Source organism: Cygnus atratus, chromosome 7 (assembly GCF_013377495.2).
Source record: "Cygnus atratus isolate AKBS03 ecotype Queensland, Australia chromosome 7, CAtr_DNAZoo_HiC_assembly, whole genome shotgun sequence".
In the NCBI taxonomy this organism is placed as follows: Eukaryota; Metazoa; Chordata; class Aves; order Anseriformes; family Anatidae; genus Cygnus; species Cygnus atratus.
The window spans coordinates 27,342,587-27,358,969 of NC_066368.1; the positions used below are offsets into that span (position 1 = coordinate 27,342,587).

At 46.1% G+C, this 16,383-nt stretch overlaps 1 protein-coding gene across 1 annotated transcript in view; it reads left to right on the forward strand.

Annotated features, from left to right (window-relative positions):
* JMJD1C (jumonji domain containing 1C) overlaps window positions 1-16,383 on the forward strand; it is a 158,809-nt gene that overhangs the window by 94,521 nt on the left and 47,905 nt on the right. Inside the window, 1 exon segment of the mRNA XM_035541389.2 lies at window positions 7,651-7,764. Coding sequence (XP_035397282.1) covers window positions 7,651-7,764 — 114 coding nt within the window.

Genomic DNA, 16,383 nt, shown 5'->3' on the forward strand with positions numbered 1-16,383 from the left:
CCCCCTCAGCCTGCGTGCGTGCTGTCGTTTCCCTGCGCCCTTGTTGTGTCTCAGGCTGCGCCGTGCCGGTGGCCTAGCAGAAGGCCGGTGACTCGGGGCTGGGCGCTGGCGGGTGGCCAGCCTGCGGGTGCAGGGGCTGCAGCTGGCCCCACGCCCGGCTCCACTCCCCAGCCTCACTCCCCAGCCTGCCTCTGCCGCACAGCCATGTGCTCGGCGGAGGATCTGCACGGCTTTTAAAGGCTTCTGGGAGGGGGGGAAGCCAAAAAATCCAAACAAAAACAGAAAAGAGAGGGGGTGAAGGGAGGGGGGAGGCAGCTCTTGCGAGGCTGTGCCAATGCAAGCCGGTATGCTTTCCACCTCTAAACAAACAAAACAAACCAAAAACCTCCTGAAGAGGAAGGCGAAGCGATATGTCACCTGGAATTTTTCGTGTGGTCTCTAAAAATACAAAACCTGTAGTATTGCCCTTCCCGCACATGTGGCTTCGTGCTCAGCCCGGGGCTGCTGCTGCAGTCACCCAGGGCTGTGCCATGGCTGAACTTGCAACTGCGATTTTAAGAAGGGAATGTTTGCCTTTCTCCATCGATTTCAATGATTATCTGTGGTTCTAGCGACTATCTGCAAAATAGGGCACGCTGTGTTACCAGCAATACATGTATCCTGTGGCAGTAAGCCAGGACAGTAATTGAAGGTCATGGATTGTTTGCTGAGTGCAGTGCTGTGCGCTGCCTGTTCCATAGGGGACTGGCAGTGCCCAAGAACAAAGGCAGCTCTGTTTTGCAAGCTTATAGTATGGCTTGTTTGGCAGAGTTCAGGCCTGATTGTGAGATGAAGCAAACAGTAGTTGGAAACACCACTAAAATAATGTGACTATTAAATATGCTGCTCTAAAGTGTGCTATTTTGTAAATGTCATAACCAAACTTGATACAATTATTTTCCATAGGCTTCAGGACAATTAACTAAAGACACTCATTTTTAAAATTGCTGTTTAAATATGGGTATTAATGCTTTCACATGGCAAATCTATGTCGTTGTTCTTTTTTTTAAGAATATACATAGTGCTAAAAATTTAATAGGCCGTAAATATGTAAACGTAATTTTATGTTGCATAAATGTACTCGATGTTAGCAATAGCACTGGTAGCAACTTCACCATTTTTTATCCCCTCCGAAGGTGCTTTCCCCTTTAGTGGCTTTTGACTGAGGTCGCCTTTAAGCGGAGAACTTGTACATGCAGTTGCTGGGTTAGTATTCCAGGCAGAGCTGGTGCCACTTGAGAATTTTTAGCAAAATGCCTTCGTGGTAATGAATAGGTGCTGCTGCACTGGGTATTAATATTCTTTGTTACTAAGTCGCAGTCTATTAATAAAGCTTTGTCCAAACGGGCAAACTTGCCTGTCCTCCAGACAGTCTTGTGATTTGTATTTTAACAGCGTCTGTCTCAGATATTATTAAGGATTGCTTGCTTTGACAGCCCTACTATGTACCACACTGCTACCACAACCTGATCAGTTTGTGATAGCAGAAAGAATGTGCTGTGCTCTGTAATAGGCATAACTTGTTTGTTTGCACTTTTACTGGCATAAAAACTAGTGGTAGCACTCATAATTCAGAGAAATGGTAAAACCCCAAAGCTGAAAGTTAGGAATTTGGTTAAAGTAGGAGTAGTATGTCTTTGGGATGCTCAGTACTTCTTGGAGGTAACCCAAAACACGTTTTAAAAGCTAAACTGAAGATCATGTGACTACAGAATTAAGTAAGTTTGAGGAAAATAAAAAAAATCCAAACACATACCATTTCTAGACTACTTGGCAAAATCTGACTTCAGGGTATTTCCCTACGTCAGCTGCTCCTGGTGGGCCAGGCTTTATTTCAGGAGGGAGCGAGCCCTGTGAGCAGCCCAGTGGAAGCCTGTGTGGCTTGCTGCTGCTGGGCAGCAGAGGACGGGCACGCGGTGTAACTGGGCGCCCAGGCGTGGAACGAGGGTGTGTTTTATTCCTTGCTCCTTGCAGGGCCTGTCTTGGTACTGCTGGAAAAGACAGAGTTGGAAAGAAATGGGGTCAAAACGGTGTGGCTGAGGGTTTAGTGAGTTTCCCCGCAGCTGTGGCCTGGTGCTGACTGGGGCCAGCGTGGTGTGGGGGGGGCGAGCTCAGCACTCGTCTGCTCTGTGGGCAGCAGTGGGAGCCTGCACGGCTGCTCAGCAGCCAGGCCTGCTGAGGTGGGAGACAACTTAAAAGGAAAAATCAATACGAGAAACCGCCTCCGATGGCGTCCCTTCCCAGCAGGAGCCGGTTCTGCAGTTGCGCGGTGTTAACGTGGGCTGGAGAGAGGCCAAGGCCTGAGAAGGGGGAGCGTGGGTCCCTGCCCTGCACCCTGTCACAGGCTGGCGGGGAAGAAACCCAGCCGCCGGGGGAAGGTCCTTGCTGGGCTGCGAGCTTCCCCTTCAACTTCAGTCCTCAGCTGTACTCAAGTGCTTTATTATTTCAGACCTCGGCATTTTATAGCATTCCAGTACACCTTCAAGCTTACATCATTTGGAATAACTCAAGATGAGAACAGAGAGGTAGTCATGCATTGATTTCCCATTATTCTCATACTTTCTTGGCAGACGCCACGCTGTATATTTTTTCCATGAAATAAAAAATGTACAGCTGTGCGTGTTTAAAGGGTTCGCAGGAAATAACTGCCTCCATCCCAGCCTCCTCAGCGCTTTTTTTCCCCTCTCTCTCTGCGAGCTGAGCCCCCGTCCGGCTCTCCAGACCCCGCCGCGCAGGGGCAGCTCGGGCACCATTTCCTGAGGCGCCGCTCCATGTGCCCGCGCTGCCCGCCACCCTCGCGCTGAGGGGCGGTTCTGGGGGCGCCTCCCCAGCCGTTGGCTCCCCTCAGAGCCTCGCCGCGTGCCCGGCCGCAGAGCCCGAGGTAAGGCGGCCGCAGCCCCCGGCCCCTTCGCTCGGCGGCGGCCCCACAAAGGCGGCGGCCGGCCTTCCTCCTCCTCCTTCTCCCCCTCCTCCTCCCCTGCCGCCGTCCCCGCCCCCGGCGCGGCCCGGCCCGACCCGGAAGCGGCGCGGCACCATTTTCCCTGCCCTTTCAAAGGCGGAGGCGGGCGCGGAGCTCCCGCGGGCCGGGCCGCGCCGCGGGGCGCGGAGCCAGGTGCGTACGGGCGGGGGGGCGGCTCCGTGGGACCCCCCCTACCCTGGCCCCCTTCCCCGGTCTCTCCGTCGGCGCCCCGGGGCCCCCGGCCGCGCTCCTTTGTTCGCCCCGCGGCCGGGCCCGGCCATGCGGGAGCTGGGGGGCGCGAGCCCGGCCGTTCGGCGGCCGTTGGCCGGGGGAGGCCGGTGCGAGCCAACGGCTGGGGCGGCCGCCGGGCCCCGCCGCCCCCTGCGCCCCTCGGGACCGGCTCTGCCCCGTCCCGGGGGGTCTCCGTCCTCGCCGCCTGAGGGTTTTGGCTCTTTTTTGTCTTTATTTTTCTTCCCTGCCGTAACTCGTGCCCCTGAGCGCTAGGCACGACACCCAGCAGCCTGGGGAGAAGTAGGGCTATTTGGGAGTTTAATGATTAAGTGTCATAACGAAAAGGTGCCAGGGTTTGCGCTATTGCAGACTAAACAGCCAGGCTAAAAAACAATACGTGGAAAAGTTTGCTTAATAGCACGCATAAATTACGTTTAGATGAGCTTTTCGATTTTTTGTGTGGTTTAAAGAGGCTCTTGGCTGTGCCAAAGGCTGCCAGCGCTAGCAAATATCAACGCTGCAGGTAGTACCCCGAGAAAGGCCTGCTGGGATAATTTTTATTTTTTTTGGGTGTTCTCTTGGTGGTATAAATCCCTCTAGAGGTAATTTTTTCTCTTTTAAACAATAAAAAAAGAGCAAACGCCCTATCTGTACGTAGGAAAATGGGCTCTGAAGCATGTTTTGTGGCCCAAGTGCTGGGTGCCAGCCGGCCAGGGCTCAGCTGGGGAGCAGCAGGGGCTCGGCTGGGCTCTGCCCTCGCCCTGCTCAGCGCTGGCCGGGTGCGTGGGCTGCCTCGCCCGGCCTCCAACTGCTTCGTCGCGCTGGGCAGGGCGAAAATCACGCTCTGTGCCTCCTCGGGGCTGCTGCTTCGGGAGAGCGGGACCCGCGGTTGCCATGGGGTGTCTGGAAGGATAAATAAATAGACGACTTGCATTGCCAGGCGTGCTAGGAGAAGCAGTCCGTGAGTAATCGGCAGTACGGGTGAATATTTGATTAATGCCATCAAAATGTTCTGAGGTGGTTTGCTGTGAAGTGATGGTGCTTAGTATTTTCTAAAAATGTGTTTGGGTTTCAGGAAAGTCCCAAACCAGCTGTTACTCGCTGTCTGAGAGCTGGGCTAGATGCCTCCTGTAGGCAGGTTATTTCTTGTGTGAGCTGGGGTAAAAGCACTGGGGGTGGGGGTGAGGGAGGTGCAAAGAAAGAAATAAACTCTCGTCAGTGTGAGGGAGCTTGCTAGCCGAGCAGCCCAAGTGTTTGTGTTTATAGAGCACCATTTGGCCGAGTGGAAGTTTTAATTTGGTGAAAAAAGTATTATTATTTTTTTTAAGTAGCAGCTTAGAAGAGTGCTGGAATCCAATGTCACTTAAAATTGAGTATGTGCTCGAGCCGTTTGCTTAATTGTGGTCTAGACGGAGCTGGGTTAACATAGATGGTAAAAGGAAGCTTTATGCAAGCTTGAAAGGGAGGTTTGAGTTTGAAGATGTTTGGTTTTTACTGGTTTCAGCCAGTATGCCTGATTCTCCCTAGACTTGTCCTCCGCTTTGGGAATGGAAAGAGGGAGCGCCTTCCCCTAAAAGCTTGCAGGGAGCTTGTTGGACCTTCTTAATTCTGGTTTCATGTCGTTACATGCCTTGCATGCTTGCCTCCGGTAGCTGACTCTTGCCTGCCGTGCTCTTAGTCGTTTTTTCTTTGTGCATATGTGATCCGTGCTGTGAAGTTTGGTCACGTCTTTTGTACGAAGGTTGTTCCAGTCCCCAGCCTGTCCCTCTTTGGGTACCTTGGTGGTGGCCTGCGTATCGCTCTGAGCTGATGGAGTCTGGACTTTGCTTTCCCCAGAAGGCCAGCTTTTTTTAAAGGGTGGGGTTTTGTTGGTCTTTGATAGGGGGAAGGTTTTCTAATAGTGCCTGAAAAATGGCAAGTTGCGTGCAGCTGAGCAGCCGTCCCCATAGGAGGAGGTGTGTGACATGGCATAGTTTTGCTTTATTTATTTACATATTTTTCTTCTGTGCTTGTGGGATAGTCTGCATCCTTCACATGCGTATTTTGGGGGCGTTGGCCTGTCTAGAGGCTTAGATCTATGAAAGCAAATGAGAAGGCATTACGTTTCTCATCTCGGCATAATCATGCTCACAGATCTATATTTGGAACTGGTTCTTTTAATACCAGCAGTAAGATAAACCGGTGGCTCACACATACCTTAATCTGTCGTGTTGTCTAAATCCTGAACGATAACTGCAAGCCGCATTCCACACGGTTTCGTTTCAGCTAATGATGTGGTATGTCCTGTTGTTTGTACTCAGAAACGTGTTTCCTGACCTGAATAATAGGACGGAAAGTTAGAAGGGAATCGGTGTGAAAAAGTAGAGCAGTGTCTGCCTAGGTGCGGGGGCAGACTAAAAACTGAAAGACTACAACATTGACTTTTTTGAAGAAAAGTTTATCCACTTATGGGTTTATGCACTCCTGCTTTGCGATTTCATGTGAGCTCCACCCTCTCTTAACTCAAACCATTAGCAATACAGGATCCATTCTAGAAAAGTGATGCAAGAGCAAAGGCCCTTTCTTAACTCTTAGAGGTTAAATAATTATTTGCTATTCAGACTGTGTAGTTAGCATATTATCATATTCCTCTGCCCTCCCAGCCCTTTCATCTAGTTACCATGTTACTGAGATGGCTGGCTGCCTGCCTGATAGGTTGTTGGGTGGTTGTTTTTTTTTTCCCTTGCTCACACAAGGAAGGTAACAACTGAAGTGAAACCTTAAAATAGAAATGAGAGTGCAGTATGTTAGATCTGAACGTTTGTGAGTTGGATATATTTATTAGAAAGTATTATGTAGCTCTGATAAAGTGCTCTCATTTGTTTAACAAGGGCCACAGCTTAAGCTCCACAGAGACTTGGGTTATATTTGGACTAATCGCAAGGCAACACCTTTGCAAAGTAGGTAATGAAGCCTGATAAAATGTTGAGTGCGTCTCTTACGACCTCTGTCTCTGCGGCTGACACGTGGATGGGCTGAAGGCAGGTCACCAGCTCTGCAGCTGCCCTGCTGAGGTGGCTTCTGCCAAGTTACGTAAGCGCTGTGTGCCTCAGTTTCCCTGTCTGTGAAGGGCGGTAGCAACCCCAGGCTCCCCTGTCTAGCCCGTCTCTCTTGCTGCGGGCTGGCACGTGAACTGGCGGTGTCCTGCGGGGACGGCAGCACCGCACAGATGTTGGGCAGCGTTCGTGCGGCACAGCATCTGGTTTGACCTGCCTTTGTTTCTCCTCTTCGGCTCTTCCTCCTGAATTCTGGTCATAGAGTCGGGGCTCAGAGGGTGCGTTTCTTTTTGCTCTTTCCCCCCATCCCTATTTTCCATCATATCGAATAAGGTTCCTGTTTTTTCTGTTCCTCTGTGTGTGTTCTCCTTACATCCTGCTTGTTCTTTCTGCTGTTCGTTAGTGCCTTCCTCTTAGTGCTCGCCGTCTGCCTTCAGAGCTGCATTTTCTCTCCTCCATCCGCTGGGATTTCCTTTTCACCTGACTCATCTCCTTGTGGTACATCCCCGCTCAGTCGCGCTCGCATTGCGATTCTGTTCCAGGAAACCCTGCCAGCGCCAGCGGGACCGCTCGGCCCCTCTTTGGGGAGAGCTTTTTCCGTCATCGCGCTCCCTGCCCACTCGCCTGCGCAAAGCTCTCTGCGCCTCACTGCGGGGGGGCCGTGAGAGGCAGGGTGCTTTGTGCAAATACATGTCCAGATGGCACCGAGGGCCTGCTCCGGAGCCTGCTGCTCGCCTCTCTCCTCTCCCCGTGGCTCGCCCTCACTTGGCGTCCCAGATCAGGAGGAGTCCTGCTCCCTGGCGTGGGGCTGGGGGCACGGGGCAAGCTGTCAGGCGAGCAGTTGTGCTGGAGCAGCTGGGTGCTGCAGGGAGGAGCGGCTGCGGGGGAGGACGGCAGCAGTCAGAATAGATGCAGAGACGGGCAGGGAAATGAGATGGTTGACTTGAGGCAAGGTGAATGATTTCAGAACAGGAAGGGGAGCGTTTTCTTGTCTGCAGTTGTTTCCACTTCAGCGTCCTCAGTATAATTACCACTGTGCTAGCTAGTCCTGCAGGCAGAAGGAGAGGATCTGCGTGCTAAGCTGTATGTTTAAGATATAATCGTGCTCCTGTACTTTGAGCTTCTGTGGTAAACACTCTTGCTCAAGAACAATGAGGGAAAGGAAGAATGTATGTTGCAGTTCCATTTTCTTGCTAGTTTTTCCACCAACGGCACAGAGGAAAACCGAAAAACACCGAACTCTCCTTTCTTGTATAAATAGCAATTGTTATTCTGTTTTAACTTGTTTTGATGGAAGAACTGCTATGTCAGTGTTTATACAGTCCTGGGGGCTTGATGTGCCAAGCCTTTTTTAATTCGTTAGTCTTCTTTCTTTTTTTTCAACAGACATTCAAGCCCTTGGTTGGAAAAAGTGTATACAATTCAATTACTGCAGTAGAATTCCTTGTGGACAAACAGCTGGATTTTATAACTGAAGATAGTGCCTTTCAGCCCTATCAGGTAAGAAATTTGGTTACTGTGTAAGTACTGCTCATTTAGCTTAGTTAAATCCTTGTGTTTGTTAAAAGTCCTTTTTACAGGCAAGTTCTATGTTACAGGAAAAATTTCCTATTGATTATTGGCAGTGAACGTTCCTCGTTTTGTGAAAGATTATGTCTGGTTCTGGGGAATTTGATGATGCTGAGGAGTAGTATGCAACTAATATTACTGAACCACCTTTCAAGTGAAATTATCTGATCCCTTTAAAGGTTAATCAGTGCAGTTAATTGTAGAGCAGATAAAAGATAGTATCCATCCTTCTGAAGCCAGGCTTTGATTTCTAGGCCTTTGCAATGCTACATTGATGTTCGACTTACTGTTTCTTTGAGAATGGCTAGCAGAAAATGTTATTTTTTTTGAAAAAAAGAAATACTTCTTCATGCTGTGGTTTCTAAGACTGCTAAAAGTTCTAATATCCTTGATTTTAATGCCTTCTTCGTTAATTAGAAACATATTTGTATATTAATGTGCATGTATTTAAAGAAGAGGAAAAGCAATGATTTTTTTTCACCCCTCCCTGTAAGAAGAAGGTCTTAAAAATCTCTTTTATGACAAATAGAAAACCTCGGGTATTTCAGCTTGCTGATTGCAATTAGAATTGCCATAAATTCTTTTTCATGGCTGGGATGGTACACTGCAGTGATACAGAAATAGTACTTTGAGACTTGGAATAACAGATGGCCCTGAATAAATGCTATGTAATTTTGTCCTGACACCCCTTCTTCCCTCCTCCTTCACCAAGATCTTTTTTTCCCAGTACCAAATATAGAGCTAGAAAAACAGAAGCGACAGAATGCTGGGGAAAGGAGAGGGAGGCTCGCTATGTGGCAGGGCTGCTGCTTTTGTGTGTGTCCACGGTGGGGAAGCTGAAGGAGTTGATCGCTTCTCGTCAGGATGAAGTTACATGTTATGACTCGAGCTGCTCTAACAGCCTGGCCTTGCTGAAAAGGACAATTCCCACTATCAGACCCCACGCTTGCTAGTTCAGCCTTCTAAACCAGCACAACCCTGACTTGCAAAAAGGAGGGGGGAAGCATGTTGCTAATGAGCAGAGCAGGTTTAGCAGAGGGTGCAGTGACTGCTGCGGCCTCCTGGGGGGGGCGTCAGGATGATGCAACGCAGAGTGGGATATCCTCCTTTGGCAGCGGCAGCCTCTTAAATCAGCTGAGCCATGAAGTGTAAATTCACCCTCAGAGTCCAGCTGCAATCTTACAGATTCATTTTACAAAGCAAATACTTGCACTAGCGTCTGTCCTTTGTGTGAAATCTGTCAAGATCATGTCTCTGATAACGTTCATTCCGGTAACAGTAATCAGTCTCCTTTTGGCAATGGATCGTTTCTCACGAGACGAGCTGAGCAAAACAAAATGAATCTTTGAGAAGGACTGCCTTTTTTAAAAAACAGTCTCATTGCCAAGCCAGGCTGGCAGTAACATAACTGTGCTGTATGCGTTTTAGGTCCTTCCCGTTAGGGAATACTCACTGATAGAGTCTTAGACACAGAAGCACTTTAATTTGGGAAGTTGCATAGAAATTGAAGGTGTCATTTTTGAAAACGTCTATCATGAACAGCTAGCTATATATCATCTTGGTAGGTAATACTGTAATTAACAGCATTAGCAACTGTGGTTTTAAAAGAGGTGTTCACTAAAAGCTGGTAGAACGCAGTAGCCTGTGAGAAATGTTCCAAATGCAAGCTTCATCTGCCTAACTCTTGGCCTTTTATTTTGGCACATGGAGGGCAACTGCTGTATGAAAGGTGAGGTTGTTCCACCCTTCATGGAGCAAACAGCCGTCTATTAAAGCCTGAGATGGAGACTGCTGATCTGTATCAGTTATAAGTAGCTTGGTGACAACAGAAGCCTAAATTCTCTCTTCATTTTATCATTACAAGAAGGTTGCTGATGGAGATTCCTTATAAGTAAAAAGACATCCAAAAGGTGTCTTAACTGTATATTGCTCAGATATCAAATGTAGGTGCATGAAAGAACGTTGAGCTCACTGATGAATAGCACAGAGATTTTAAAATTATTATTATTATTTTATTGATGATAAGTTTTGGAAACTACATTCTTAGGTATGTCTCTTTGCAGGGCTACCAATGTCCCATTGCTGAATTCTACAATTTAATTATACAGATGAGAAATTCACTGGGTGATGATGTCTTTAAGAGAACAGAAACCATTTTTTAAATGTTAACTGAATGTTACCAGCAATGCGTTAGACAGAAATAAGAATTTGATCATGAGACTGTTTTCTCCTAAAATACTCCTAAATGGGAAAATTGTCTCTGTTTTGCTTGTTATTTTCAGTTAATTCTGGAAATGAGTCTGCACATTTTTAACTCGAAGTCACTGTAAGGTAGTTTTGTACATTTTTTTTTTTCTTTTTCAGAAGGCCTTCTTTTTCTTTGCCATGAGAACAGATCCTAGATAAATCCTTGTTGAATTTCCTGTGAAAATCTGCTTTCTCAAAAGTAGAAAAAATGGCCTTTTTGTTTCCTTGTTTGGTCTGGAATGCTGCTAACTTGTTTTTGAGCAGAAGAACAAAAGTGAGGAATTAATCTTTGCAGAGATGAGTTAACTTTGTCTTTCTAAATGTATTTAGTTTTTGCTTTAAACTCTCATGGCTGTGCATTTTCAATATGAAGTCCTCAGAGGCCATGGTGATCTAAACACTTTTTTTATTGCCTTTTGCTGCTAGTGCCTAAAATTCCAGTACCTTTCTGCCAAAGCAAACAAAGTTTGAATCTGTGTGGGAAGACTCCATTTCACTTCAGATACAATTCTTAACTACTGAGTAATTTTTCCCATCGTTGCGTGTACTTGTAATATTAGTAATGGGCAGCAGGCAAGCATTTGGTATGAATTCTGCTCAGATTAGCTCTGATCAAAACACAGTGCTCTGTAACGTAACCATTGGGCTAAAGGGCTTCATGAATAAGGTGGTGCTGTCCGGTTTGAAGGTGACAACTGCTCAAGGCAAAGAAAACAGCACACTTGGCATGCTTTTAGTCTTGGCAGGAAAAACAAAGTTTGAGTAGGCAAAGAAGTAAATTACTCTCGTTACCAGAAGTGGTTCTTCCAGAACAAGAGTAAAGGCACTTTGGCAGGACTTGCTGGGGAATCATGAACCACAGATTCCCATGCCATGTCTGCTCTTTGCATACATAAACATGTTTCAATTGTTAAGAGATTCAGCAAGCTTCATAAGAGCTAGATGGATATCATTATTAAAAGTAGGTTGTGCAGCTGCACTATACCAGCCTTTTTCCATTTTTCCTATCTTCACAATGTTTTATGTAGCAAGTATTCCACCGGTGAGTGAATTTGTTCTTTACATCTAAAAGCGGTATGTGACTTTTCTTTTTCCCATACGTCTGCCTTGAATCATGCCCTTCTCCACGAAAATGCCTCTGAATTGGTGTGTGGTGCCTTAAACTCCAATCTACATCTCGTTTCCGGTGCCTTTTATCTGTGTTGCTTCATGGAGGATACGAACGGTATTATTGTCTACGTGAAACTTGTGTGTGACTGAGAATGACTCATTCATTAATCTGGGTTGGTCAGGCCATTTAGTCATGTAGTTCTTTTTATGGTGGTGACAAGAGGATCTTGAGGAGAAAGCAGATGTAAATGTGTTTGCCGTGGTTATTTTCATGTCATTGCTAAGCAAATTATGTTCCTTTGCAGGAAGTGATTGACATAAAATTTGCAACAAGCATTTTTTTGTCTTAAACTAGTGTCTGAAAGAGTGGACTTACATACCATATTTCAAGACTACAGGTTTCTAATATTTTTCTGCTTTGCATTCACAATATATCGTGTATATTTTGTGATTGCTCACTAAGTAAAACTCAACAAATTTGGTGAGTGGTGTGGTGGCTTTTGCTATAGATTGAAAATGAACATGCTTCCAAATACATCTGTTACAAAAACATTTTAAGCAAAACCACAGTAAGCCTACACAAATGCAGGTATAACGTAAAAAAAAATAGTTAAAACTAAAATTGTTTTCTGTAATAGTAACAACTTAGCTGGCCACAGAATGGTACAGCTGTCTATCTGTCAATTATGTTACACGTAGTAAGGTAAGCAGCAGATTGTGCCTTCAGTTGTTCAAGCATGGCAGTTTCCTTGAAGGACCCGGGACGGGGCTATGAAGAAGTAGAGCTCAGTGTACGGTATGTGCGATCACATCAGCGTGGCGTTCGGCCGTACCAGTCACGGCACTGGTGGGTTGGAGTCTGGGCTTTGCGCTCAGCAGCTGGAGCCAGCATAAGAGCTGAAGCCAGTTGCGTTACGCTTTGGCCAAGCAAATAAAGAATAACAAAAAGCAATTTACATTGTATTTTTCCATACAAGTGTGCAAAGACCAGGAATCAGTATGCCTCGCCCCAGCAGTCGGTGCTTTACAGCTCTCTGCCAGCTCGGGCAGGGCAGGGGTGAGCCTGCGGATTGCCCGGTGCTGCGGTCGTGCTGGCTCGCTGCCTCTCGGGGCGGCTGCTCCCTGGCGTGGGGTTCGCGGCGCTGCCTCATCCCGTTTGTGTGTCTGTGTTGGGTTTGTGAGCACGCAGCGCTGGAACAAACATGTGCACGGGTAAGGCAGGGCAAAGAATTCAAATGAAGTTCCTTCACAATCGTTGTGCTTCCTGAGAGAGGGTATTTCACCACTCAAGGAAGGAAGTGGAAGGGTGTGCACACAATCTTCTGAAAGTCCCCTGCGTATTGTTTTTTTGTTGTTGTTGTTTTTTTTTTTTTAGAAAAAAAAAAAAAAGGAATCAAACCACAGTTCAGTTCTTCTTTATGGTGGATTTTTTCTTCAGTCCAACCTACTTACTCACATTCTCCTTAAGGACAATTCATGTAATTTTTTTTTCAGACAAGGCTGATTGCCTCAGTATTTCAAAATGGTAAGGTCAGCCTGTCTACTTCTGTACTGAAGGTTCCAGATGTAAAGATACGGCACTGAGAAATCCCCTGTGGGAGGTGTTACATGCAAAATGATAGGTGTGTATACTTTGGTCTCCTAAATGTGCACTGCATGCTTGAGAGCTGACAGATCAAATGTCTAACACACCTTAAAGATTGTTCGAGTAATAATAATACTAAACTTGCCTACTAATCATGAAATACAACCCCAGATTGAGGAACTAAATACTCCTAGATACATTGCAAATCTAAGTTCTGTACGCCATGAGGTAAGGCGTGAGAAAAGGGTGTTGTGCAACTCCAGTACTCTCCTTTTCTGTTTATTATGGACAGGTAGTGGGTTTTTCAGGCCTGGATGCTTTTGCATCATTACCTTGCTCATACAAATAAACCAATGGTGTAGCAGGCCTTGTGTAGCAATAACATGTACACATGAAAAAAAATCTTGAAGCATGTTGAAACAGGGAGTAAAATAAAGTATCTTTCTGTATGTATTTTAAGCAGCCCATAATCATACAGTGTAGACTTCTTTCAGACTTCTACTTCGGGCTTAAAAATAGCTACTGCAGCTGCAAACTGCTGTTCCCATAAACTTGTACCGCTGCTGACCGGGCAGGCGGGAGCTGCTGGGCTTGTCCCACCCTTTGAGGTTGACACAGGCAGCTCGGGAACTCCGGGTGCCGGCCAGCTGGCGGCCGTGGCCATCATGTGCTCCGCTCCCAGTTTCGTTTCCTCCGCGGCTGACAGAGAAGCACACAACTTTCTGCATCTTTAACTCTTCTCAGTGTTGTCTTGAAGAGCTGCCTCCCTCCTTTTCCGTGTCTCTGGTGTCTGGACCACCCATCGGCAGTCCAGCTGCCTTTTCTGGCAGCCTTGTAAAGAGCGCCGGTCTGAACAGCTCAATGGCGATGCATCTATGTTTCAGTGTACGTTTCCAACGTGAGGGGAAGCAAAAGGCTAAATCCAGCTAGAAGTGGGTCAGATGACTCATGCCAGTCTTCCCTGCCTGCTACGAGTGTGGGACAGAGAAGACTTTTATCGGAGCAGTTGCAAGCAGAGAGGAGCGAGGGAGGGAGTCGCATCCTCTATTTGCAGAATGGGGGAGAGAGATGCGTGTTGTCTCCTCGGCCTGCATTTGGGCCTCCCTTTAAAGGTGCTGTGTACCCCAGGACTTGACCTGTCTTTATTCTCACAGTGGGTGGAATAAAACTCTGCCTCTTTTAGCTTGCTCTCTTAAGGAGAAAGGGCTTACTTAGCCCTTTAGCCTGGGTAGGGAACTTCCTGTGTTTGATAGAAATTATTACTTTTTTCACCAGTAAAAGCCCATGGAAATATTGCTCAGAAGAAGGAGGAGGGCTCCTTATCCTTGGTTCTGTGTCCTTTGGTGATTCCAATCTTCACATTTGATTTATTAAAAAACAAATTTTTTTCATGAGTGTTTTTCTTAGGTGACATCTTGACCAACCCCATTTTCATAATGCAGACACACAGCTCCTAGAAAAGTCACTTTCACTTTTTTATATATCCAGCTGGCACTTTGCCAAATAGTTGCTGTCTGCTGGGATTGGGAATTCCGATGCCATGGGGAGCTCTGAAGCTTGAATGGGGGTAAAATCCTGCTGCCCTTGCATGGGAGCGTTTACGTGGGGGAGGGGAGAGCAGTCTTTCCTGCAGTTCAGTTGGGGGGGAGAACTCTGTTTATTGAACTCAATTTTTACAAGAAACAGTTTTTAGCTTGCATTTGACCTGATAAATATGATAGCCAATCTGATGAGGTGTTCATGGCTTTGTTTGGTTTTGCTCCTTCCTCTGATGTAACATTGAACTGTTGATGCATGTGCTGCAGAACAGTACAACGCTATAGTTTTTATTATGCTTTTAAATGGGGAAAGTACAGTATTTTGTTGGAGCAACTTTGCATTGAGAAAACCAAACACCTTCCACAACCTGGGGGACAGGTTGTACAGCTGAGAGATTGGAGGTAATGAATCGTGATGGGCAGGCTTCTTACGTTGTCCTTGCAGGAGGCTGCACATGCTGAAAACCTCACTTACACAGAGATCCATGAATTACTTGAAAGGGGAGGTCAGACTTCGACTTTCTCAGGGTTGTGAAATCTTTATCATCAAAAGGTCTGTGAGGTAGTGTGTTCAATCAGCTTCTGCAGAGGTAATGGAGGGGAATGCAGCGGAAATGCAGTACCCCAGCCAATTGTAGTCCTTACGTGTCCTTACGTGTCTTCGTAACTTTCTGCTGTGTTTGAAATGACACCTAGCAGAAGTACTAGTTCGCAGTCTAGGATTTGTGCTCTCTGCAGCCTTCAGCAACTTGCAAGTGCTAGTAGTTGAGCACTGCAGCAATTCCAGATGGAATGGACGAAGTGTGGAAGTGGAAGCCCTTTTTCAGGCCAGACATCTTTGAAGAAACTTGTGATTTTATCCAAACTTGGTTTCTTTTTAAAAAATTAAAACAAGTACAAATGCTATTTTTTGCATAGATGTTGGAAAAACTTTGCTAATAAAAGTGCGGTATTTGTTTTGATGTTAGAGAGCTTGGTTTCCCATGTTTTTCCTCATCAGACTTTTTTTCCTAACAGTATACTACATGATTAAATATAGTTCTCTTTTTTTTTTGTACTACCACTGTTTGTAAATACTGATTATACAGGTTTTTTGTCCTGTTCAATCTAGCAAACATTTCCTGTCTTTTGAATGGATTTAAAATTAACTATTCCTGTTTTTCCTTGCATCCCCCTCTTCTTGTGTGTGTCTGCCAGCATTATAGTATTTCAGTATGCTTTTGCTGAGCAAGTGGGTTTGAAGCACATTAATTTCTGTGTATCTCACAAATTACTTCATATTTTATAACTTTACTAGTGAGTTTTAAACACACAGTATAGAAATTATATTTCAACCATAGAGGCTGTGTGAATGTGTTCTTCCCACTGCATTGATATACAACAAACAAAATCAGGTTAAAGCAGATTTTAGGATACATAAGACTTTGTAGCTTGGTGCTTGACAAGCTGCTTTTTTCCCCCTCAAGTGATGTAATACAGTCTTGAATTATGTTTTTGATAGGAGTTTTTTGGTTCTGTGTGCAAGTAATTGTATCAATGGACAAATGTTGTGAAATTGATGAGCATTGTGTCAATTTTAACCACTGAATGACTTCGCCAGGTTTACCCCAAAGTGTTTATTGCAGCAACAACTGAAATACCCGTGTTTTCTGATTAGCAGTTTAATCTTTCCTGTCTGCAAGACCATTATTCATCTGTTCCATAAAAAGGCACGGCCACTGCTTTCTCTGGAGTTGGACAGAGCTGCAGCATTGGTCCAAATATGATGTGCATCCCAGCTGGTCAGGCCCCTGTTATTTATAGGGAAAATACCTAAAATGGCTCCAGCAGGTCAGAACAGAGCCCTTAGCATGAAAAAGTGCTTGTTGATGGCTTCTCTGCTTTGAATATTGTCTTAGAGCAGAGGCAGCATTTCCACGTTTGCACAGTGTTGCCTGCCCAGCCTCTGCACCGTGTCCCTGACACCAGGAAAGTGCAGTCTTCGGAATGAAATTCTGCAAGAAATTGTCCAACTTGTTTTCCCAACCCAGCTTTCCCAGAGCTCCTGAAGAGTTCAGGTTTGGGAGATAA